This window comes from Anopheles nili, chromosome 2, assembly GCF_943737925.1.
Source record: "Anopheles nili chromosome 2, idAnoNiliSN_F5_01, whole genome shotgun sequence".
NCBI lineage: Eukaryota > Metazoa > Arthropoda > Insecta > Diptera > Culicidae > Anopheles > Anopheles nili.
Window position 1 is genome coordinate 58,988,131 of NC_071291.1, and position 26,122 is coordinate 59,014,252.

General features: G+C 48.1%; 1 protein-coding gene across 1 annotated transcript in view; it reads left to right on the top strand.

Annotated features, from left to right (window-relative positions):
- The first annotated feature begins 1,728 nt into the window (after positions 1–1,728).
- The window catches only part of LOC128727050 (nephrin-like), a 172,720-nt gene continuing 148,326 nt past the window's right edge, over positions 1,729–26,122 (top strand). The window contains exons 1-2 of the mRNA XM_053820914.1: positions 1,729–1,735; positions 2,855–2,911. Coding sequence (XP_053676889.1) covers positions 1,729–1,735; positions 2,855–2,911 — 64 coding nt within the window. The remainder of the gene's footprint in view (positions 1,736–2,854; positions 2,912–26,122) is intronic.

A 26,122-nucleotide genomic window follows, 5' to 3' on the forward strand; every position in this document is an offset into this window, starting at 1 on the left:
GAAAATTAGAATAAAAGTTATTGTAATTAATAGATTGTATAAATAGATAAATTGCGTAAATCGAAGCAGATACATTGTATACATGATAAAGACCCTTGAGATGGATAATTTTAAACAATTTTTTTGAACCCAAAACAACCGTAAACTGAATACCCAGAGAAAGACATTTATGAAGAAATGCCGCTTTTAGGAGAAATTTTGTTAAGTTGCTATCTTCTCACAGCTCAGGCAGACTTTTAGACTCCAGAATAAAAAAGTTGTGAGTTATTTACAGCCCACATGGTATCATAAAAATAGGCTATAATACAAACATTATGCTGTCACCTATGGCACTGACCTACGTGATTAAGGGTTAACAGTTGAGGGTTAAGGGTTAATATACAGAATTTTCATCAATTACAAGCTTTTCTTGTTCAGGAATGTAAATCCTACTTTCAAAGTTGGAGTTTGGTAAACCCTCAGCACACTTTTCAAGGCTCTTGATAATCACTGGCCTACAAAAAATGGATAAACCATCTTTGAAGGAACACGCAAATATGAAACCAAACTCACCAACCGTAACAACGAAGCACAAACAAAACCAACACCCCACCTAGTCCTTTCAAGCGACGTTTTACAGGCCCTTGAAGACTCCCACCGCATGCAGATCCGCTATCGATTCGCTTTTGCCACGCACCCGGGTTTCCAAGCCTTCATCCCCAAGCCTCCGGCCCAGTTTCGTTTGAAAAATTACATCCCATCAATCAGATTTATTCGCCGTAATTGGGCGAGATTCGGCTGAAAACCATGTAAACCAACACCCGGTTGGCTTCGGTGCCGGTTGGTGTCCGGTTCGTTGTCTGCCCGAGACCTGATGAACGCCTGATATCGCGCAAACATACGCACCGAAGGGTGACGCAAGCTTCGCAAAGAAAATGTCACCCGTGCGCCAGCGACACGCATATTGCGTCGTGAGCTTAAGCCAGTCCAGGACGCGAGCTTCTTATCCAAACGTGGCCATCGTCGGTGAGCCGGTGTGCTATTCGATACGTTCAGCTTACGTTAGGGCGTGTTGGGCAGATCCGCCAGGCCGGCCGGATTGACTAATGCTCGATGGTGTTGAATTACGGCACCACGTTCTGTCTCACTCACGGGACGGAGATCTGGCCCGTAACTGAGCCGCAGAATCTCGGCCCGGTGCAGTTGTGTGGTGCTGGCGAACCGGGTCTCGAATAGAGGCCAGTCGTACCTGTTGCGTTTGCTGCCCACGCGGAAAGGTCACGCCGATGGTGGCGAGAGACACATTCGAGCTGGAGTTAAAAGTCTTATCTCGCGGTTAGACGCTTTAACCCAACCGTCAGCTGACCAGCACACGAACATTCGGCACAACATTTGCTCCTTTTTGTTGCTGAAACCCTACGCCTGGGTGACGCCGTGGGTGACACGGGAATGATGGGAGGTTTCCCATTTCTGCGTCGGCGGAAGATCGGATTTTCATTACGCCGGTTTCCGCGGAACGGGACACTTTTGCGACGCGCAAACGAGGCCTGAAAGAAGGAGCAAAAAAAAAAGAAAACCACCCCAATTGAGAGCAAACAACAAAGATGGCTGAAAGCGCGAGATCAAACGGTGAAACGGAAGATCGCGAGGCCGGGGTTGAAACGGTATAACGAGATATTTGTTTACACGAGGCATGATTTGCTTAATTTCCCGGCGAGCGCTTCAGCCTAAAAAGCCGCCTATCTCAAAATGGCGAGTGAGTGAGAAAGAGAGAAGGACCAAAAGACAGACCTTTCGTTACCGGAGTCACGCAGAAAAAAAAGCGGCTCGAAAATCGATGCAAAGGTTAAGCCAGTGTTAACCTCAAAAAAAAAACAAAAACGAGCAGCTCGAATGATACGGAAACCACGACCGATCGCGATCGCGAGCTGGAAGATTGATTGGGGCCGGCTTTGTGTCGGGAACCGGAAGTGAGCAATGAGCGAAAGAGAGAGAAAAAGCCAGAGAAAGATCAATAAAACCATCCCCCAACCGCTTGGTAATCGAAGCCATCGGCTCATGAGCTGCAGTGCAATAAAACACGATCGCGATGGCGCGTGCAGACCACGCAGAAAGGTCTCGCGAAACCGGAAGTTGGAACGATTTTACGAACCCGCGTGACCGCAATTCGGGGTGTGCTTTTTTTTTGTCCGGGTGTGTGTCTCGCTTCTTTTTTTTTGCCAAATCTAGGAAGCGAGTGATTCACGCTAATGACTTCAAATTTGGTGCTACACATTTACGGTGCGTTTAAGCGAGAAGCTAATCGCGACAGAGAGAGAGAGAAACTAAAAAGAAACGCGACTGGAGACACGATTTGGGTAGAAACAGCGCCACCATAAAACGTTATGAAGATGAGCAACATAATTATGACCAAAATTGGGAAGTGGATTTGAGAGCGTTCCTTCAGCACGGTTCAGGTGATGGAGAAAGTCGGTTCGATTTTATTATCTCCCGGTGATGGCAAATCACTGACCTCACGTGGGAGCTTTTCATACGCGAAAGGACCGCTTGCGCTTGGGTTAGGGAAGGATAAAAATAAATATTTTACATAAAAAACGGACAACCGAACAGTGCCGAGAATTGCGGGAGCTTGAAAGGAACCCTTTTCGAGAGGATATGCTGCCCGGTTGGGGTTCTAAACATCGTTCACGTTCATCGCCACCGGGTTCGCTAAGGACGGACAGATTTCGGCCCGCGTATTCAGATACACGAGACGCTTTTCCTCAGCACCGGGTTACCGGATTTGTGTGTGTGTGGTTGGGGGGTTTTTTTCCACCCAAAACCAGAGTTCTGACTCAATTCAACTCTCTCTCTCTCTCTCTCTTTCGTCTTCCAGGAACGACCAAAATGATTCAACAGAAGCTGCCACGGGCTGTTTTAACGATATTAACAGGTAAGTGGGTTTTCCTTTCCGACCTTTCGCAACCGTCCGATTTCTTAACGTTTCGGTGGCCCTCCCGGTGGCCTCGAGTGACCGACATTTGGGCGATCTTTCAGCGTTCTTTTTCCCTGCTTTTTTGAGGGTTTTTCGCTCTCTCTTTCTTTTCCACACACACCCGATTCCTTCGGAGGTCCTCTTATCTTGTGACATTCCTGCACACAAGAGTGCCTCGTCATCCTCGGCGCCAACTCGCCGGTGACCACCGTACCGACGTCATATCGCTAATGTAATGCAGCCGCACCATTCTTCGGGTGTCCTTTTCATAAACCACCCACGGCCGAGGGGTCTTTGGTTTGAAAAGAATCGGACGCCTCCTCCCTTTTTTCTCTCTCTCTCCTATCGCACCCGCCCGAGAAAGCTAAAGGAAGGATTCCTTTTTTTTTTCCACCCCGGTGCACCCGATTACAAATAATGTTTCTCGCACTTTAATTACTTACCCATTTCGGGCGTGTGCTGACCACCGAGGCGACGGTGGTTGGCCTTCCCGGGGAAGGATGTGTGTGTCATCCTCCCAGGTTCGGTTCCGGACGGTTCAGCTCCGTCCTGTGCGGGACATCAAAAGTGATCGAGAGCAATGGAACGCCTCGAACCCCCGGGTAGCGGCGACAGAAGGGTGTTTGATGTGACGCATCGGGCACCAGCCACCCAAAGGGTGTCCTTCGGAGGCTTTCGGTGGGCCTGGGCCTCGTAATATAGATGTCCCCGGAATGCTGTTTGATGTTCGGGCGGATGTGTTATTTATCGAGTAAAAATATGATACAAAGAGGAAACCGGCATCCCTATGGCTGGTTAGCGCTGATAGCTGCTGGCGTGGCGGGTGCGAACGTCTTAGAGAGCCTTTTTTTTTAGAGAGCCAAGACCCGCCACTATGACGCATCACAGATTGATAAAGGAAGCAGTCCGTTGTTGGGAGGAAATCGTGATGGAACACACTGTTCAGGCATGAGATTTCTCGGGTGTACGGAATGGTCCTCGCTGTCGGTCGAGATTCGAGAAAAGTGTGATAGTTTTTCCTGGTGGCATAGCGGGAGGCTTTAAGAGTGGATTCGTGGAATGCGTAAAACGAATTGAATATATGGGATTCCATGAGATTCCGTGGGTAATTTTTTGTAGAATCGATGATGACTCTTATATAGGAAAAGGACGTTGCAGCAGTAGACCAATTACCAAGAAATGCTGTCATCAACTTCAATGCTGAACGAATTTGATAACTGTATGTCATATTCGTGAATCATAAATACAATTCCATGTAAAAGCATCTGGAAAATACCTTCTTTCAACCAAAGCTAAATATAGCTTCATTGATACTTGTTTAACGTTGCTATATTAAGTTTGAAATTCAGATACTTAACACAGCTCGTTAGAGCCTGCAAAATGCAAACCTGCGAAGAAATACAATCTTCAAGATTCACATTTGCTTCAGAAAAATGCGAAAATGAGTAATATTAAACCTTAAAAATCTATGCAAATGTGAAACATTTCGTAGCAATTTTTGAACAACAGCATAAATATCATCTTCGTTTTTTAGAGTTGTATTTCTATAAACATCGGTTACTAAGACCGATTATTGGATATTCCTCTTCATGGTAAAGCACTTTCATAGTAGGCGATGATGATTTCTGCTACAGGATCTTTTTCGAATTGACCATAACGAATCCAATTTTGGTTCTATTAAGGCTCAACCCGGTTAGAGGCTTATCTGTCGGTTGTGCTCAAGGAAAATGGAGCAATTGATCTATTCATCGAATCGTTGCAATCGAGTGAGATTTACAGCTTTCACTTTTGCTTTTACGATGATTAAAGAAATATGATATCTGGAATAAAATTCGCAAAATAAATACCAAGTCGTTCTATATTCATAGCCTAATTTTTTTACTTGCTCTTTCTATGATTTTGTTAACCTACGCTTTAAGAACAAATTATGAAAGATTCCTTCATTTGCCCTGTATCAAACACTAAGCAAAGCATTATCCTTCGGTCCGCAAAATCCCCAAAAGCGCTCGCATCCTCACGATCAACTCAAAAAGCACCTTCCACCGAACAAACTCCTCCAATTTCATCTTCACACGCGCGGATTACACACTTTCGTGGAGTATAATAATTATCACGCCATCAATAATACAACCGCTCGCTCGCTCGACAGCTAAGCACCCATTCGACGACAAGGACGAAGCCCAACCGGCAAGGTACTATCGAATTACCGCCCCATTGGGAGGCGAACGGGCCGCGCTTTTCGCAAATCTTCACACACCATCAATAAAACGATCCTTGCGAATCAATTACAGCCCTGCCACGCCCCGCTTCGGTATCGAGAAGGCAAAAGTCATCGATCTTGGCCCGAGCCAGAAGGACATTCGCGGTGTGGGTGGCGGAAGTTAATCGAGCGCCCGGGTGGAAAACTAATTTATTCCCGCCGCGAGAAGCCTGTCGACGGTTAGCCGGCTCGGGTTCGCCAGTCCGTCTTGGGGTACCGCGCGCCCGAGTTGGTAGAACATATTTTCCACTTGTTCGCGGGTTGATTAATATCCTTGAGCCTTGAGCACCTGGCCAGGTAGGTTTGGAAGCTCTTCGGCCACGGTCGAGTGGTTCGCTAACGACGCCTCGGTAGCCTGCGAAAAGGTCACAGCTTCCTGACCGTTCCCGGGTGACACTTTGCCACGTCAGCACCGGTGTCCTGGTGAGCTCGTACCTGATCCTGCCTACCCGCCCCAGGTTTTGCTGTGGTTATGAAAATGAAAATCGAAACCCAAAACCTTTCCCACGAGCGCCGTTGGGTTGAAGGCTGATTAACCCAACGGTTCGGACTGCTAGCGAGGTATTGTCGAGGGTGAAAAGTTGAAATTACGATCGCGCACAACTATTAATTAGTTTGTTTCGATAGGGCGACACACACGCACGCACACAAACACCTCACCAGTTCCGGGTGACCCAGTGTGATCGGGTGGACGTGTGCACCGACAGGGTAATTTAATTAACACGGCTCCACCGCACCTCGAGCACACACAGAAACAATTGATGCAGCCAATCGCCACCCAACTTCGAAACTAGCCAATTACGGTTGCTTCAGGGTGCGCTACATTTAAGCCTGCACCCTGAAACCCCCCTTTTATTTGGGATTTCAATTTTAGATTGGCTCGAACATTATGCAAAACGTGCACAGCGGGATCCTTCACGTTGCAAGCACGTGCGTTTCTGGAGCGCGCAATAAAAGCTCATCACACTCTGCTGCATGTTTTTATGCGCCACCACGACGCGTCGTATTTCATCCACTTCGATCGGTTTATTAATGCCGCGGGCAGCTCAACAAACGTCGCGAACTCATAAATCAGTACGCCGAACGACTCCTCGTGGGTGCGGTTAATTAAGCTAAGCAGTAACCCCCGTATCGCGGGCATTTTGTCGTACAAATTGTCACCCATTCTTTTCGTCCTTTCCAACGGACAGGGTCGTGCCTTTGAAGGACGCACTTGTGAGAGGAGTTTTTTTTTATTATCGCCTCCCTCGCCCTAGTCTCAGGGACCCCATTGAGCGTTAAATATACTGGTGTGGCTACAATAATCCGGGCCCACTTTTCGGCGATCGGTCCTTCCGGATCGTCCTCGCAGGATCTTCGACCCCCTTTCGGAGGGTCGTGCAGGTGTGCTCGCACACACTGAGCTCGGAAGCTAGAATAAGAGCAGAAAAAGGTAGAAAAGGACGGACCTGCCGACCGCGAAAGCAGATATAATGTATGCCGCCGTAAGGATAATAAACTTTTATTGTTATGATGATTGTGTGTGTAGCCCCGGCTAGTTTTTATTCCCCTGTTTTCCGTCTAAGACCCCGGGTCGGTTTCTTCGGGTTGCTTTGGTCGGTTGCTCTCACCGGAAAAAAGGGCCGTTGTCCGAGCACTGAGAACGGTGGCTAACGTACCCGCGGTGGTGTTGTTCTAGCGCTTCTAGCGGCTACGATTTCGAGCCCACCCGAACGTTTCGCTTGGACAACGCGCGAAGGACGCCATCTTTCCGTCCCAGTGGGGCTCCAAAAAAAAACGCTTTCAAGAAGCCTTTCTCAAAGCTCAGTAAAAGAGACCGAGAGAGAGAGAGAGAGAGAGAGCGAAAGAAAAAGAGCAACGAAGAAAAACAACACGATAGGCTTTTGGGATTGCTTGTCCGCCTTCGCAAGGTCGCAAGGACGAAACGAGCGTCCTTTTTTTATATATTTGGGGGAGGTCAACGATGCGGCATCCCCATCACCTGTCCCAAACTTGAGTCCGGAACTTACGCGCGCTCTTATTGTAATGGGCTTGTTGGCGGGTGCTCGCACCAACGGAAACGCACATTTCGTGCCAGAAAAATAAAAGAAAAACCGTTAGAAAACGACACCGAACCGAGGCTTCGGAATGCTCCGGAAGCGCAATAGCGCTAGCCAGGAGGTGAATCTCTTTAAGGAAAGCGCGTGCGATGCTTACCTTGCCCCCTTGTCGGGTGAAGGTTTTCATTGCACGATTTGAAGCAAAGCACCTTGCGCTGGTAGCTTTTGCTCGTTTTGCCAATGCTGAATCGCCAATCGCCAGCAAACGCGCGCGCTGGTTTGGCTTCGCCTGAAGACCACTCGAAGAAAGCTGCCAAAGATCTCATTAAAATTTACTCATGTTCTTCTCAGGGGAGTTTCCTTTTGGGCTGCCCTTTTTTTTTGGGTGGGGCGCGTTTGTTTGGCCTTAGAAACGTGAATAATCAATCGAGATAAAGTAAAGCTGCATTGCACGAGAAAATATGGCGGTGTGGATGAACCATGAAAGACTCTAAACTTGACCAGCTTGAGAGTGAGTTGTGACAAAAGTTACTGTAAAAATACAAACGAGCCGGTTAATTACACGTCCTCGAGCACAAGATGCTTGTGTGTTTGAGCGATTAACCCCAAACCTGGCGCACATTACGGCTCATTTTACGCTGCTCATGCTACTTAACGAACTCGAGATACTCGAATACCATCCACAAATTAAGGTGAAAGCTTGAATGCGCCGGTGAAACATATTTATACCAATTTTGGTTACACTTCATCTGTCGAGGTTAACCGACGAGCTATACACAGTTTTTTTTTTTTGCTGATTCGCTGTCAATTCCACCCAGCAACACGGCAAAAATGGAATGAGAAAAAAATGGCAAAAGCCACTGAGAGGTGTGTACTGAAGCAACAGCACACACAAAAAAAAAGGGTGGATAAATCATTAAGTATGTTTTTCCACGTGGCTGTTGAAGCGGTGGTGGTGGTTGAATTAAAACCAAAAAAAAGAAACACAAACATCCCCCAACCGATGGATGGGAGGGCTTCGGAAAACGTTACATTATGTTACTTGCTGTAGGTTAATGTAATAAAAGCAACATAAATTGCCCACCCGCCCATCCACACACGTGGCACACGGTGGTCCCAGGCATCAACAGGGCCCATGCATTTATTATCTCGCATTTAATTAATCACTCGGTATTAAATCGATCAACGCCGTGGCCGGTTCGCTCGGTTGGTCCGCTGAAGCGCGCTGCCATCGCTGAATCGCGAAGCTTTTCGACGAAAAATCTGGCCCGTTTTTCGCCAAGCAGCAAATCATCACTATTTGCGAATGTGCTCGGGGAAAAATCGTCCGAGAGGCGGGATGGCCAAACCGGAAAGATGAACACGGGGACGTCCGAGCATTAAGCTCGCGGTTCAATCCCACTACCACCCCAAAAACACCCCAGTGGGTGGGGGTGTTATTTTTTTTTTTCGTTCACTTTTGTTTGGTAGAAATTTCCGCTAGCCTCGGAATGAATTTTTAATTCCTCCTGCTCCGGCACCGGAAATGGCCACCGAAGAACGCCTTCGTCTCGCAAGGGAAGTAAAACGGAAGCGCGAGAACGAGAGAGAGAGAAAAAGGAACAAAAAAACACACACACACACACATTAAAACTGGGAGCAGCAGCAGCGCAAAAAAAAAAGAAAAGCACGACGTGGGGGCTGTAAAAAATTAATTACACACTCATTAGTATGCCGATTGGATTGCTCTCGGAATCTCATTTCACGTTGACAATATTGCGTGGTATTTAAACATTTACGCAAATATCGATCGGGAGCTTACGCGTGGGTGGGCTTTTTTTTTCGCGGCCCAAAAAAAAAAGAACAAAAACCTCTGCTGCTTCACTTAGTTTGCTGGGCCCTGCCAAAATCGGCGCTTCGGAATTACGCGCGCCCTTCAGCCGGCTTGCGGCACCGGTGAATGATTTGCAGTTGCGCGCCATAAGCCGCTTTTGCGTATTTTATTTTAATTTTTTTTTCGCTTTATTTGCCCCCGATTCAGAGTGCCCCCACCCCCCCGTCCTGGTGTGATTCTGTTCCTCCCACAACGATTCCCAACCAGGGATTAAGGACCATCAATCTTGCGAGACACCACCGGCCACGGGCTTAAAGTGGTATTTTCCCGCTAATTGTTTCAATTTCGCACCACAATTTTGCTGCTGCTGATGTGTATTGAATTTGTAACGTTCAAGCGCGACACGAGCTGGGAATTATTGTGGAACAAAAAGGGGGGGGGGGGGGGGTGAAAAGGATACACACAAAAAAAAGACAAGCGAACCGGGATGGTAATGTGCTTCCCGAGCCCATTTTCAAACGGGCGCATTGTGTTTTTTTTTTTTTTGGAAAGCGATACAAGGGAGCTCTATTTTTATCGACATCGAATGCATTCGAGTGCGAGTGCAACGGCGAGTGCAACAAACTAATGCCACGTGCCATCGGGCGCGCTCGATCGAATTGGAAGGGCGCGAATCGCGGGATAAAAGACACACAAACAAAAAAAAAGGAAAAGGAAAAGAAGCGAGAACAATACCAAAAGAACGAAAACAATCGATTGGGACCTTCTGGTGAAAAGCATTCGGTCAGACCGAATTGGTAACAAAACAATAAGCGGCTGGAGGGGGGGGGGGCAAACGAACAAGCAGGAGAAGAAAAAAAACAATAACACACGCCCACCCACCCACGCACCCACGCACGCAGACGCCGCGATCATAATTTCATATGAAGCGAAAACATCGCGGAAGCGAATTCGTTCCTGGGGGCGTTTTGACGGTTCGGGGCTTTTGGGAAAGAAAAATAAACCACAACGATATTTGGGTGCGAGTGTTTTCTTCTTCTTCTTCTTCTTCTTTTGCTTCTCCTTCTTCTTCTTCTTCTTCTTCGGGAACGTACGCGACTCGGCTGGGTCGAGAATGGATTTTTATTTACGCCCCGTTCGCGCGCCCGACGACTAATCACGCATCGGTACGATTTTATTTCGGCCCCCTTAAAATATTTATGCTCCCCCAATGCGTGCGTGTGTGTGTGTGTGGGTGGGCGACGGAAAAACCCCCGCACAGCCAACCCCAGGCCGAGCACGGAAAAGTGCAGCGCGATGAATGAAGGAGATTCATAAAAGCGAAGGAAAACGCACTAAAGCTGGCGTATAAAATAAATATTGACGCGATGGCCGTCGTGCCCCTTCCACCCCACCCAACCTCACGGGAAAACCCCCTCCCCAGAACCGCCGGGAACTGAGAGGTGGTCAGAAGGGCAGAAACGACCGAACGCATGGCACTTTTCAACGAGCTGTAAAATTAGAGACCTGAAAAAGTCGTTAATGGTTTCGGGGGCGGATATTTACTTTCCGCCGTCCCGTGCACCCGTGCTCGTATGTGTGTGGGTGTGTGTGTGTGTGTGTGCACCCGTTTACGAGGTGCAGTGATTTGGGACGAGGATTCTCCAGCCCGACGGTGTGAGACGGAGCAGTGGGATTTATTGGCGTTTAATCAAATGAATAATTAAGTTAGTGCAAGCGCCGGGTTGCGGTGAAAAGGCGGATATCGAGGGAAGGAGGTCTAGCTGATCCGGGACGTTTGGTTGGGTGGATGGATTGGCCATCCTCACCCGCAGACCAAGCGAGCCGATAGTGGCCGTGGCCGTTTGGTGGAAAACGATCGTCGTTAAGTGCCACGCTAGCATTGGTTTTAACGACGCTGCGATGCTGGAAATGATAGAGTGGCTATCTGCGCGAACTCGAACTCGATAAGGGGGTCGCGGTGTGCCACGGTGCATAAAAGTCGCATAAAAAGTGAGACATTTTCCACCGTGCATGGTTGGTGGGTTTGGGCGGGAGTGGAAAAAGGCTACATTTTTAACAACGGCCAAAAAAAGAACTCGGTCAAGAAATTATTCACCACACAAAAAACAGCTCGCACGATAAGGGCACAATAATTTCCTTCATTTGCAGTTTGTTATTGTAATGTTTTTCTTTCGCTTCAACGTCTCCAATTACCGTTTTGGTCGCGTAAAAGTTCATCTGAAAGACGTAATTTTGATCTGAGCCACAGCCGGTTCCCATCCCGCTGGAGCTAATAATTTTGCTGCCTCGAACAGCTAGTGGTGTGTTTGAGTTTAATTTTAAGTTTAATGACCACCAAAGTGGTTACAATGTTATCAAACTCTTAACTAAATTGAAGTGGGCAGAGTCTTGGAAATGGGCTTTAAAAACAATCTTCAATCAGTATTTGCCAGCGGTGCATTTGAGGAATAGAAAACAATTTCGAGCTCAGTCGTTAGTCTGAGGGATGTTTAATTTATGTCCTGGTTAAATACGCTGGCACAGTTTTGGTTAATGAAATCCCCAGCAAAATACAGATTTTTAAGTCTACGATTAATTCAAATTGCCGTTTGAATTTTCCTTCATTTTATGTGTTCAAACTTTTCACGAAAGCATAGATCATAAACGTTGAGAAGCGTATGCTTTTTGTACTCAATTTTTATGCAACGAAATCTCTTCTATCATTTCAACCTTTCGTACACCAAATGCTCTGTTCCCACGCGGCCAGTTTCCATTGACTATCCACGCTTGATCCCCGCGTGAAGGAACGAATAATTGAGGCGCTGAAAATGGCATTCTACACGAGCCGGGAATCTACAAAAAAAAAAAAATTAAACAAAAAACGATCATCAATCGTCCCAATTTCCCATCATCCCGCTGGTGAGTGATGGTGCCCAAAAAACAACCCCTCGATAACGGGGTGGCCAACCAACCCCACCATTAAACCCAAGTCCCCTGTGTCGCGTTTCCGGCGACGCGGCCACAAACGAACCAAACGTGTGAAATGTTGAAACAAGCGCGTGACACGCATCGGTCGGGCGAAGTGTGCGCAATTAGTTGATTTATGCAACGCTGGCTTGTTATGGCTTTTCGCACAATTGCCACTGCCGGCGGGCGTTTACGGGCTAAATTTGGACCCGCCACCGAAGTCAAAGCCCGGCCAGAAATTCGCGAAATTTCGTGCCAGGCTCGTTACCGCTCACCGCAAAAAGGGAACGCAGGTCCTTCGGCGTGCCCCGGCGAATCCAGGCGCGGCGTTTGCCTGAAAATTGACCGAACGCCGAGCAGCTGCAGCACCGGCGAAACGCTGGCCAGGTAAACAACTATTTTAATTAATTTGATTTGGCGATGGATTTATAATGAAAACGAACACTGTTCACGTGCTAATTCGAACGAGATTACCCGGGCATTTGATTGATTTCTAGCGCGGAAAAGGCCAGCTTGGACCGATCGATCGGGTTTTTCGCGGTAGTTTATCGCGGCACCAACACGTTCGAGTAGTTTATCAAAGCACGCCATGCGCGTCATGGCAACGATAACTTTCATCCCAGTGACAGTCGCCCGATAAACATTCCATTTTTTTTTTCTCTCTCCTACGTACTTTTCCGATTGATTTATGCGCAGTTTTCCAAAAGGGGGAAAACTCCACGCACTAATGTTGCCAGACCCCCGAAGCCAACCACAGGCCGGTACCTACCGGCATTACAAAGCCACCCGGTTCGGGTTTTCGCGTGGTGGGGAGTTTAAAAAAGCATAATTGCATTTGCTCGCACAAGGATCGGGGACACAACGCACGCAACAGAGCGGAGAAAAACTGTCGTATTCGATGGAATGCAAGCGCAAAAAGAAAAAGAGCAGCAACGGAAAACAAAAAAAAGAACAAGCTACACGACGACCTCAACTACAAAACATGCTCGAGCGAGCAAACAATCACACAATATTTCAAACAGACACATCGCCCCCCGGTGACCACCCACCCACCCACACACCCCAACGAGGACGCACGTGTTCGCGGGCGCGTTCCAATTAAATATGTATATTATTGCCAACCCAGCGATGGCCGCGCCTGTCTATTGTTTGCTGACTTTCGCGGCTTGGTCCGTTCGTCCTGCGTCCTTGTGGGCCTTTTAATTGGTACCGCGTGTGCGTGCCTGCGTGTGTGCGTGATGGGGGTGGTTTTCCCTGTTTTTTTTATTCGCCATTTTCTCTCTCTCGCGCGGGCCTGCACCCATCCAACCCCCTGTCGGTCGGTCGACTCGGGTTGATAACAAGTTCTGATTTACGAGCAGTTCACCCCAAAAAACCGGCAGCGAGCGAGTGGAGTGGTTCGGTTCATTCGCGCTATCAGTGTATCAAATAATTGTGCAACATCCGGCAATGACAGGAACATGCGGCTGGAACCCGCGTTGCAATTGCACCGGCCGACTGCCGAGTGTAAAATAAATCCCAAAAGGACAACGTGAAACGTGAACAACAACAAAAAACAACCGGGCAAAACATTCCCAACACAACGGCACGCACGAGGCCGGGGGTCGGAGTGAAAAAACCGAACGCACGCAAAAAAAAACTCATTCCGGCCGCGGAGAAAGGAAACGCACTCCAAAAACAAGATGGAGAACAAAAACAAGGACCTCCCAATGGGAGTTTTCCGTGGGTTCGTGTGTCCGAAACAAGGTCAGTGGGCGTCCACGGCCAGGAGCAACTTGTCCGCAGCGATGTTTAATAACGCAGCATGGACGCGCGTCCTGAGGCCAAAAAGGACCCCCAAAAAACGGTGGCGCATTATACTGCAAATGCAAACGAAGCGCAGCAAATAAATCTGCTGGAAAAATTAAAATTTGTCACCAAGCGCGGGCACAGGAAGCAGATGAAATCTTCGCCCGGTTTCCGATGCCGTGGCTAAATCAATCGGTTCCGCAATCCGGTGTGCTGCTTATGCGCCTGATTTATGTGCACGCGGGTGCACCTGACCGGTTTGTTTTTTTCTCTCCATTGGACGTCGTTTCTCCCTTTTCGCAATCGACCAATTTATGCTGATTGCATTGGGTGATCGGGAACCGGCCGGGTTGATAAATAAAAATACACCCAGCGCGAGTGCTCGAACGCTCGTTCTAAGAGCTGCATTTTGCTTTTATTTTTTTCTCGCTTGTTCAGGTTTTTTTATTTTCGTCGATTTTATGACGTGTTCGTAAATTCATCGGGCGCGTTTTACCAGCAGCAATTACTTACACTTCTGCCACTCATTTCGCACGCACTGTCACGGTTGAGGGATTTATTGCGCCCGATCGCAGGCGAGCTTCTTTTGCGCCGTGGCCCGCGAGTCGACGATGCAGATTAATGCCCGGTGGTGCTATTAATGTGCCCTTAGAGGCTCACTGGCAAATTTGCCCAGCGTTCGACGATTGATGGGCGGTAGTTTCGCATTGACAGATTGAGAACTCACATCGCTACATCCCGGTGACAGAATTTAACTGTTTCAAGGCATGAAAACAGCCATATAAAGTTGCACGAAAAATGCCCGAATCGAACCAACTACACCGTCACCGTTAACTTCGCGGATCGAATTAAGTGCACTCCCGCCCCAATTGAATGTGATTGGGCTTAATTTGATTTGCCGCCTCGCAAAGTCCACAACGAAGTGGCGAAATTGTTCGAATATATATTTTTTTTTTTGCTCCTTCCCTCAACCACCGTACAGCATGCATTTCCATCAACCATTCGAGCGTGAGCAAATGAAAGGAAGAAGAAAAAAAAACGACACAAAAAAACACGAATTCATCGCCCCAAGCCACGCTGAAGTCCTGGTGCTGGTGGCGCACGAAAACGGGGGCGAAGTGAAAATGGGTAAAAATAACATAAATTGCCCCCGACAAACGCACGCGGAATTTATGTCAACCGCACTCGGCGTGCATATATCTCCCGGACTAGCTTATGTCACTTTTATTTATTTAACATTTGTCATCAGTTTTGAAAACAAACGCGCGCGCGCTCAAATAAACGTGCCGGTCCCGGTGAGGGGGATGATGGCGCTGACATGTACCCCAGGGAGTTTGAGCCGGAAAATTGGCATCAATCGAACCTTGCGGGATGGGGTTTAAGCCGGTCGGTACGTCCTTTGCCAAAATGCACTCGGTCCAATACACGCGAGGGTCCGACCGAGTGCGAGCATAAAGTCCTATTAAGAAGCCGTTTAATTTTAGAAGCGATCCTCAAAATATTGTGACCACCAGCTGGTGTGTTTGTTTGCTAAAACATTAAGCCAACGCGGGTCACACGGATGCTCGGTGCAATAAGACCTCGTTGGGTGGATGAAAAGAGAGATCCCGATAAAGCGAGTATGCGAGTGAGAGAGCACGTTGGAAAACGGAGTGAAAATGCGGTGGAAAATGGATTGAGAGACAGAGAAAAAAAACAACACAATGCCTGAAAAACACGGCCACCGTGTGGAGTACCGTGCGCCTCGTCGTAGCGTTTAACCGGCGGATTTTTTGTTTGTTCGTTTTTCTGTGTGTTTTCCTTGCTGCACTTGTGGCGCAGTGCGAAGTTAATAAACACTCCCCGGAGTGCAATCCGTGGGCTCGCGAGCTGCATGTGGGAAGGATATTTTTATTACGAACATTACGCTTTCGCTTCTCCACCCGGGTGGGAAAACCAGACTGTTTGAAATTAAAACAAGGTACGAACGAGAGACGCTACAAATTAGCCACCACAGCGGCTTCAACACTTCGACCTTGTCGCGTAAACGGCACCGAATGGCGCGCATTTTTTTCCCCCGAAAAACCGAAAAACGACCCACCCAGCCTACTTACGTGCTTTGAGCGTAACGTACTTTTTTTTTTTGGTGTTTATTTTAAATCACCACACACGCATTCCACGCCGTACGCATTAACGTGCAACCATTACGGCAACCCAATCACAATGTGGCCACATTTAAGGCAGGTTAAACTCGAAAGACCTCCACCGCAGCCATGTGCTACCGGGCGCGCGTACCGATGTGGGCTCAGTTGGGGGCATTTTATGTACGAAAATAAAATAATATGCCCGACGCCTCGGCTCACATGGGCTCGATTACGCCCGAGTCCGAGTTCCATCCCAACCATGTGCTGCCAGCGTGGAATGTCGCGAGCCTGAAACCAGCGATGGGGGAGAGAGAGAGAGCGAACACGAAAGAAAACAAGAGAAGAAAGTGATATTTATTTTTTCGTAGTTTTTGTTCGCCCCGCTAACAAGAGCCTCGACTCGATGGGAGAGCCTGTTTTTTTTTCTCGTCCCTCTAGTGTTGCTCGTTCGTGTGCCCGGGTTTGGACGCGTGTATCATCTTTCTTAATTCCACGCCTCACTAGCACACGTGTTGCCTGGATCGCCTGGGTGTAATATTGTTATTTCCATCCCCGGGAATCGCAGGGACACCGAGCCAAAGACGGTGGCGAAGAAATAACCGCGAGGGGTCGACACGATGAGCTCTCGAAGGACAAATTTGTGCGCCGTTGCGTTGGGAAATGCTTCCTTTTTTTTCCCGTTTGCTGTTGGTGTCTGCTGCTGTTGGCTCTATTACCTTTCAACACTCGCTGGGCGAGCGAGTGGAAATTATTACAATCACCCGGCATGCGTTTGAGTGCAAAACCATTCCAGGAAGCAGGTCCTTGCGGCGCTGGTTTTGTAAACACTACTCGACTGCCCAGTGCCGCTCGATGTTGGCCCATTTGCTTTGTATTGTTTTATTTTACCCAACCCACCGACAGTGTGTGGGTGACAGTGTGTGGCACTAAAAAAAGACGCAACACACGCACGCACGGGTTTTGCGTTTGCGTTCTCCATTACGCTAGGAAAAGGAGTAATTTAATCCGCTGTCCGCACTCAAGACGCCTGCGGTAATGTGAAACCCCGTTTTACCGAGCGTTATTGGCTCACTGCAATAGGTGAAGGTGGTGTAGTATAATTTCACAAAAATTGCAACCGGGAGGATCTTATTTGTCCATGTTTGCGATCACTTGCTAGCAAAAATGCCTCACTTACGTTCGCTTATATTTTTATTCCTCGTTTAAGTGAGCATCCATCGCAGGTGATGGTGATGGTGGTAGCATGCGGCAATAAACCTGCCCTAAAGGCGATCACCGAAAACAAAAAAACCACAACGGGGCGATATATGGGAGACTTAATTTCCCTCTAACGCGCCAACGGGCGTGGGTTCGTCTTCGTTCTCGCCGGGGTGGCTGTTCGTGGGCCACATAACGTGACCACATGTGTTGTTTCGGTTTAAAATTTATGCGCAACGAGTAGCAACCCCCGTGGATGGGCTGGGAAAGAAGGAAAATTGAGAAGCAAAAAAAAACAGAAGAAAAAAGTCCTAATTTCGAGCAGAAACCGAAATAAAGGGAATGCGAATATGACAGCAAGCATACAGGGAAGCGGCGTGCCCTTACACAGGGATGATAGGAGCAGCAACAGAACCGCTTTTGCACGGGACAGTGGAAGGATGTTTGTTCCTCACAGCGGCGAGTGTTTAAAAAAGAAACACTGGGAATGAATAGAAGAAAAAAGAAAGATGAAAATGCTGGAAACATAAAATAACACAACATGTATATCGGGAACGGGAGCTGGTCGTGGTGTTTGTTGAAAAAAATTGCTTAACCGAGAGTGGAATAAAAAAAAATTCGCACACACGTCGCTTGGTTTTGAGCGAAAAGCCACAAAATGGTGGCTCGAGAGCGAAGGAAGCCACTATCTGTGGAATCCCCAGTTAAAGAGTGTTCTCCGAATCGCCGGGCAGACACGCTGATGGTGCGTTTGGTCTTCGGGCAAGCACGAGGACTCGCACAACCAGGACGGAAGAAAATAAAACCAAGCCCCGATCTAGCGATCTACACGTCCTTAAAAGCGCACTCGTTTTGGGAAGGTGTGTGTTTGTGTTTTTTTGTGTGCGGTTTTTTAGAATAATTGTGCACACCGAGTAAGCACCCCAGTCGACGAAGGTACTAGCTTTGATAAATTTTCCATTTTCCAGACACACGATTCGTACCGACGCCGGCATCGTTTTGAACGTTGAGGTTGATAAGCAGAACGAGAAGAAAGAAAACACTCACTCCCAGCACACACCATCAAGTGTCTGCATGAATCGCTAATCGAATGAAACAGCGATAAGAAGCTGAAGGTGGAAGCAGACGCAGAAAAATAATCACTATCACGAGCCATTCGGCGTCGGTATTTGTGGACCGTTTCGTTCGTCGCAAAACTCCCAGAGAGGGCTGCGTTTTTTTTTTCTGTTGAAGCTCTACAAACACATCCCATCGCATTCCCGTGGGGTGGTTTTTCCGAGGCGCATCTATCGGAGCTATCGTTATTTGCACGCTACGCGCATTTCCCGCGAACTCGAGAGCATCAAAAACTAAAACCGGCATGCCCTTGCGGCTGTGTTATGACGTACCTGGTGTGCCGGGAACATAAATAAATAGCCTCACAGCACGTAACGCGATGCCACGGGATAGTACTGCCCGGTCGCTATCGATGAAGGAAAACCAACAAAAAAACCCCGGGAAAACTCATCCCGAAAAAACGGGGGAAAATAGTTTAAATACTTTCGGACGGCATCGGCAGGGAGGCTTGAATTATGCAAACGAGTTTTAAGTAAGCGCCCCGGGCTAGGATGTATTTACATATTTTCCAGCACTCGGCATAAATTAAGCCCGGCACGAACCCGCAATCGGGCTGGAAAAGCGGAACCGGACACACATTAGCCCAACGTCACAAACACCCAGTCGGCCCTCGTTTGGCGAGTGGACAGTTTTAATCGAATCGATCCAATTTCCACTCGCACAGCAAATGGGACGGATTTTTCCGCCGTTTGATTGGCGCTCCCGGGTGTGGAAATCTTCGTGAGATCGTGCGCCATGTGTGGAACGTCTTCATCCGAAAAACCCAAACCAGGGGGAAACCCATTTTCGCGTTTCTTCTCGAGCGTTCGCTCGAGCGGAAGGGATTTCGAGTCAATTCATCAAAATCGAGCTTATTTCCTCCGGGAATCCGTCACGGTTTGATAGATCGGTAATAATATTTCCCTCTCCGTATGTTAATATTTGTTGATGTGATCAATAAATTTCCATACCACGGGCTCGTGCGCTCGGGCAACCGGCGAATATGCTGCCGAACGGACACTTCCTAACTATTCCCGGGGCGTTCGACTCCTGCAAAAAGGACGACAGCACCGTATCACACCTGATTGATAATAAAGCAAGGCATATGCACCACCCGCCGGTGGTGGAGCAATGATATCGTTTTTCAATTTGATGAAATTGCTTTCGCACCTTTTCTTTCGCGTCTCATCCCCACGGGGCGTCACACTTTCAACGGAGAGGCTGTGATGCGCTTCAGCACGCCATCGGAAAGTGTTTTCCCCGGTGCGGATGGAAGGAAAACGCCACCCACGCGTGGCAATCCGTCAACGTCACGGATGTGAAGTGGAAAGTGAAAGCGAACGCGCGACGAACGGCACGCTAAGTGACGGAATGGAAAGCAGCATTATTGGGACATTTTTAATTCAGTGCATTCCAGAAATCAGCAGCGCACGCGAAAACATGGGAATTAAATTTCCACCCCAATACCCATTCCCGGGAAGTGGTATCCTCTCGAGAGCCTGAATTTGTGATGAAAATTCGGAAAACTTTGGGCGGTGTTATACAACGGCTTTATAGGTTTGTTCTCGTGAAAATGCGATGATTTGAACGATGAAATCGTACCGTTTTTTCTTCGGAAAGGGACACGAATAGGGTGCGGAATTGCTCTCGGTATCAAATCCAAACGATAATCTGCCGGCTTTAGTGTGAGTTATTTTGAAATCAGCATAAACTAGCGACTTAGATAACTCTCTAAATTAACGAAGAAAATAAAAACCGCTTCTGCCCTTTCCACGCCTTTGGTGGCCGTATTTTTTTTCCCGCAGGGAGTGCATATATATATTTCTCAAATGTCAGGTGGCTGTGACCGTTTGAACCTGGCAAGTTCCCTAAGAACCTCGTTCGCCGTCCACCGAAAGCGCATCACTCAGCGTCCCCACGTGGATCACGAGACATTCAGTTGTCTGCTGCGTTAAATATTGATCGTTTCATGTCAGGGGCACACATTCATCGTAAACCCCTAGCCCGGTACGAAGCGAGGTCACTTTATTTCTCCGTTTCGTCTCTCGCATACGGGCGCGGATGTTCCGCCTTTTAGCTGCGGGTCAAACAGCTGCCCGAAAGACGTTTCAAGGAAGGGCGTGCGCTTCTTTTTTTGTTATATCGTTATTAAAGCATTCCCAAATAACGAATGGACGCTGGCGATGGGCGTTGAAAATCCCCGAGCGCGGATGAATAACAATTAACGACGGCTTCATTAGTGCAGTTTCCCGTCCAATGGGGGGGGGGGGGGGAAGGAAAAACTTAACCGAATTTAACACGCTGGTTGAGGAGTCCGAACACTCGCAACACCCCCGGGGGCCAGAATAATGGGCGATGGCGCTGATGGAACGAGAAAACATTGTCCTTATGTCACATTTTGACAGCACCATTCCCGTACGTAAACGCAAGGGTTACTTTTCGGAAATAGAAAGCATGCATATTAGCTGGCGCAAAACAAAGGCTAGCACGGCCTACTTAGCTTAAGGCGGATGTGCTTGCGTGTGTGTGTGTGTGTGTGTGTGTTTGTCAACCGTCATGGTAGCCATCAATCCCCGAACACAAGGATTGTTGTGACGGATAGACTCGGTAAATGTCAGACGCCTCGAGCTTGCGAACAAAAACTCGCGGCCACTAAGTAAATGGGTGCACCTTTCCGAGCTATAATTCACGAACGGTTTGTTTCCGAGCCAACCGAACCAATTTAGCTGCCACCGGCCAAGTGGAGATAGGCGGCCCTTTTTTTAACGATGTTCACGGTGTTTTTCTACAACGCCAGCCACCGGGTCGATGAAACGGCCCAGACAAAACTCGTGTTAACAAGCAGCGAACAGTAGCACACATGCGGCCCACTTGACCGTATTGGCTCGTCGTTAGAGTGGGCAACGGCGCGTACGGTTTTCCCGGTCTGTTGCTGCTGCTGCGGCTGCGGTTGATCGTGGGCAGTCTGGCGAGTAATCGTCGCTAGAACCTGGTTCTTGGAGGCGTTCGCAGGTGTCGGGATGATGAGCGAAGCTAGCAACGGGCGCGTGACGTGCGATGGCATAAACGAGTGGTCACCAGGCCCGGCCAGGAGGGCATCGGAGCGCGAAAATTCCCCATCGAGACAGTTCTAGTTCTCCGCCCGCTCCCATTCAGGGTCATTAAGTCTAGCACATTATTCTAATGCGGCGAGCCGGGTGATGATTATTTTTTGCTGTCTACTGGAAGACGGTCTTCTTTTCTTCGCACCATCGGCACAGGAAGCTGGACCAGAAACAATGCCCCCCAAAACAATGGTTTTTCAAATGCCAAACGAGCGTAATTGGCTGACAGGATGCGCTCCCCCGAAAGAAAAGGCCCTTCCGGCCCGGTTTGGTTTTGTTTCGATGGTTTCGTGGTTGAAATTTGGGAAAGAACGCTTCTGCGATGCTCGGTTCAGATTTGATCTTCGTGCTCCACATCAACGGACGTTTACTTTTGGCAAAGAAGGGACAATTCAGGGCACGGTAGCCCTCACAAGTCATAAAGTCATAAATTACAATCGAGTCGCTCACCTCTGAATGTCAGTCCGGCGTGACATTTGACATTTCATGAGCACCTTCGCAGGATCGGCAGTTAGCTGAAAGCCCCCGATTTGCTGTAAATGGCGTTCAACCAAGCGTTCACGATGTTTGAAATTGAAAATGATTTAATTCTCCTCACCCAACGCCATCCCCACGAGCGTCCACAGGTTCTGGAAGGCTTTTCCGCAAGATTGACGATGCGCCGTTCCGCAAACGGGACTCTCAAGTGTGCTTCCCGGTGCCCGGTTTGACGTTGATCGGATTATGAAGTAATCATCGCGCCGTAATGCTGTTTGGTCAAAGCATCGATTCACCGCGGGGCAGCAGAAGTCGCTACGATATTTTAGAAGGGTGGCCGAACCGAACGGTGGATTTTCCATCGCGAAAATCCACCCTTACGTACGCACTTGTGCAGCTGTGCACGAAGGGTTGAAACTGGAAACTTCACAATACATCCTAGCAACCCAACCGTAGGTCTGTTTATGATCAACGGTTCGGGAGTTTGCGTACACCGTTTCGCGCTAGAAGACGTAATTCCAATCGCGTGTAGCGAAGGATCCTGCTCGAGTGCCAGCCGTCAAGGACCCTCGGGTGCGTTTGTAACCTGAACTGCAACCTCGCGCTCGAATGCAGCACTTTAAGTCGAGCGGGCCAATTCTCGGGTTGGGTGCACGAGTGCTCATTATGGGGTGCAAAAATGTACGCTCACTTGAGATTTCCCGGAAAATGCGACGCCACGAGCGAATTTGAAGCGAAGTTTGTTAGTTTAAGTTCGAAAAGTTTACCCTCACACGTGGACTCGTTCAATGCGCGGAAAGCGAGAATGAGATATGAAAAAAAGGCAAGAGCGAGAGAGAGAGAGAGAAAATGAGGGCGTGTGTCCTTTCAGCAGGTGGCTGATGAATGGAGCATTACCGAAGGTGAAAATATTATAGACATATTTTCCACGCCGCAAAACACCATTCCATCGTTCGTGCTTGTTCGTGCCGTTGCTGGCGTGGCGTGTAATAACTATAAATAAATTATAAAACAAATGACGAAAGCAATAACAGCGTAATTAATTCAATTAAATTAAACGATTCCGGCCAACCGTCCCGTATGAAAACGCTCCGCCCGTAAGCCGACGCACGACGCACGGCGACAATGTTGATCTCTTGGCAGGATGCGATGGTAGGTTGGGATTGGCATTTAAAAGGCTGATGCAGCACTCCACTCCTGGGTTGGGGTAGAACGAGCGAGCTCGAGAGGCACGAAAAGGAGAACAGGGAACAGGGCGTGGAATCGATCGAGAAAAGCTGCCGGGTTCGCGGGCTTCCCTTCACGCCCAGGGGACAAACGCGGGGTGCGTAAATCATTCATTTAAAACATTATACTATCAGCGAAACAATTAATTAACCCATAACAGGTTGTCGAGCAAAGTGGTTCGGTGTGGCTTGGCAGCCGGGCGCGCTAATGTTTGACACGTGAGTAAATTCTAATTCGCGCGCGAGGTTTCATCGAACCTCATTTGGATCGTGTTTTTCGCCAACGCACGCGACGATGATGATGTGGATGATGATGAGAGCAATTTATTTTCATTAGAGTTTTTGATGATAAAAGCATAGTGTGAATTTGCGCTGAGATTGCGTGGAGAGGTCAGTAGGGTTTTGTAAGATATGCTGATGGAAATTTATCGCTCTTTGAGTTGTAATTGGATGAGCCAAATTCAGAAATATTTAAAAAAAAATCACACATGACCTGTATAATCAAGGTTTATAAATTTTTCAACTAATTTTTACTCCTTACCTCTATTTTGATTCTTGAAACGATTGAATCTGTTTGGTAATGGCAGGTAACGGTACATACAATTCCTACACAACATATCAGTTGAAAATTTTATTTTGTTTACCATAAGCTAAAATGAAAATATGAGGAAAATAAATGTTGAATGGAAAACTTTAACTGTACACAATTATTTTCGTTTTAACCATTACTTTTTACAGACCAAACAAATCTAAACTAAACTGTCTCTTTCATCCAAGCAGCTTGCGGATTTTTGATAACCCTTGAGGAGTTATCTGAACAATCGAAAACCCTTAAAAGAATGATTTTTTACACCTTCACATCTTTCAATGTTGAGAAAAAATGGCCATGTTTATGTTCTTTGGTAATAATTTAGCTAACAGGCAAAATATTGACTGGCTCATAAGAGAATAAATTGTGAGGTACTGACTACCAAATATTATAGGACAATCGTGATCAGATAAAAGATCAGTTTAAAAAAACTATCTGTTAAGGTAAAACGTTTGACTATGATTTTATGTGATTGATACCGCTTGTCAAGTCCTTCGTTTAGCTTTACAATAAGCGCCGTTAAAGTGCTCAAATCGATCGTTGAATCAACTTGCCTGCTTCAACACGTATGAGTGTGGAGCTCTTTAACGAAAGCCTTTCCCATCCAATGGCGCTTCCAGCGACGAGCATCAGTCACGCCCCAAACGACATCCCAACGCCCAACATTGACGAACGGAAAACTGCAACTGGCAGCAGCAGAAGCAGCAGCAGGACCATCAACACCCACCCCACACGGGGCTGAAAGAAAAAGTCCACCAAAGGTCCACCGTCATTATCGTTTCCGGTCGGATTACGAGGCGCACCGGGTGCCAAGCAGCATGGGGCCAACGTCAGGACTCCTCCTTCACAGCGCGGTGCAGTGATTTATTACGCTTAATGGATGTCAAAGTGCACCGAAAGGCACCGTTGGTCGCGGGCTCGAAACGAGATCGATTGCAGGCCCACCCGAGGCTGGCGATATCGATGGGATAATTTAATCAACGGAGACACGTCGCCTCGACCACAAGCAAACGTGACGTGACTCCTCGTGGCGACTCCTTGCAAGGCTCGCCGCTCGATGTTGGGGGCAGGATCTTGGGCGATAATTTGTAACCGTTCACCGACCGAGTGGCCAGCAAAGTCAAAAACCCCCACAAAACCTGCCCACAAAACACATGCACCGCGCGGGCATCCGAAATCCAGGATTACACCAGGCGGCCCCATCTAATCCCTTTCGAAGAACCGAACCGGGGTTCATCTTTCGCGCGGACTAGCCGCCATTATAATTAATCGGCTGACTTCCGATGGTGGTTTTTGGGGTCGGATCTGGCGATCGTACCACCACCAACACCACCACCATCACCACAAAGAACCCATGGATGGTGATCCCAAGCGCAAACCGATGGTGGTGTGGCCAAAATGGCGACCTCAAGCGCAACCGAAGTCAGCGAGCGGGCGAAAGGGCCACTTCATAATCTCCACCGCACGCCAGAATGCACAAAGTTGATACCAGTGGCAGTGATACTGCTAATAATATTCAATTTTAGCCAATTAAGTATAATCTTGTTTAATTGGGCACCGCTTTCGAGCTGGAACCCGCGGTTCTGGCCGCCTGACGAGGACGTTGACGATGACTGTTTACTCGAACGTCTCAGTCACTTTATCGCGGCATATCTTGCTCTCGTTTGCTTTCGTTTCACTCTCTATAGTTTTTTTTTCTGTTGCTTTTTAGCTCCACTCGCTTTATTATTTCTTGTCGCCAGTCGCAAGTCGACAAGCTTGTTTTATCTCCCGGCCGCGGATGACACTCTTTTATCGTCGAATTTCACTTCAAACAGCTTCTCGGCTGTGGAACGCCGTTGTGGCTCTCTCTCCCCTCTCGTTCGGGCGGATAATTAGTTATTTTAATGGGCAGGATCGCTTGGGCCGGCGGATTAAGATCAGAAAATGCTTATCCCACCAGCCGGCCGTCCGACCGGGAGTCCAGGGTAGCTTCTTCGCGCCCCTAATTGCTACAAGTGTACCGCGACGATCAGCGGTTTTAAGTGGACCATTACCGGGACGCAAAATTGCGACTTTGGGGAGGTTGGTTTAAGGCTTTCGGAGCTTCCCTTTTCCAGGGGCACCATTTTGCTAGCATTGTGTTTGTTGACCAGATGTTTTCGGTGGAGAAATGTGGCGTGAAAATTTTACAGCGAGAGGGTTAGGAAAACTCATCCCAGCAGCCAATCTGGCTTCAAGTACCGAACCATGAGCTGTAACCGTTGGAGCCTCATTGGGGGGTTTTATTCGTCACTATGATGCAGTTTTCTGCATCACGCGTGCATCCGTGATCGTGCTGGCGGATGTTGCAATTCGTGCAATCACATTCAAATGACCGTTGAGCGCTTTGGGATTTCATTTCGATGAATATTAATTTTCAATGGGAGACGATAAAAATCGGTGAACAAGCGTTTGATTGCCAATCAAACCGGCGTCACCGTGTCGGGACCATTACAATTTACCATTTATTTATAGCCGCCCTGGCAAC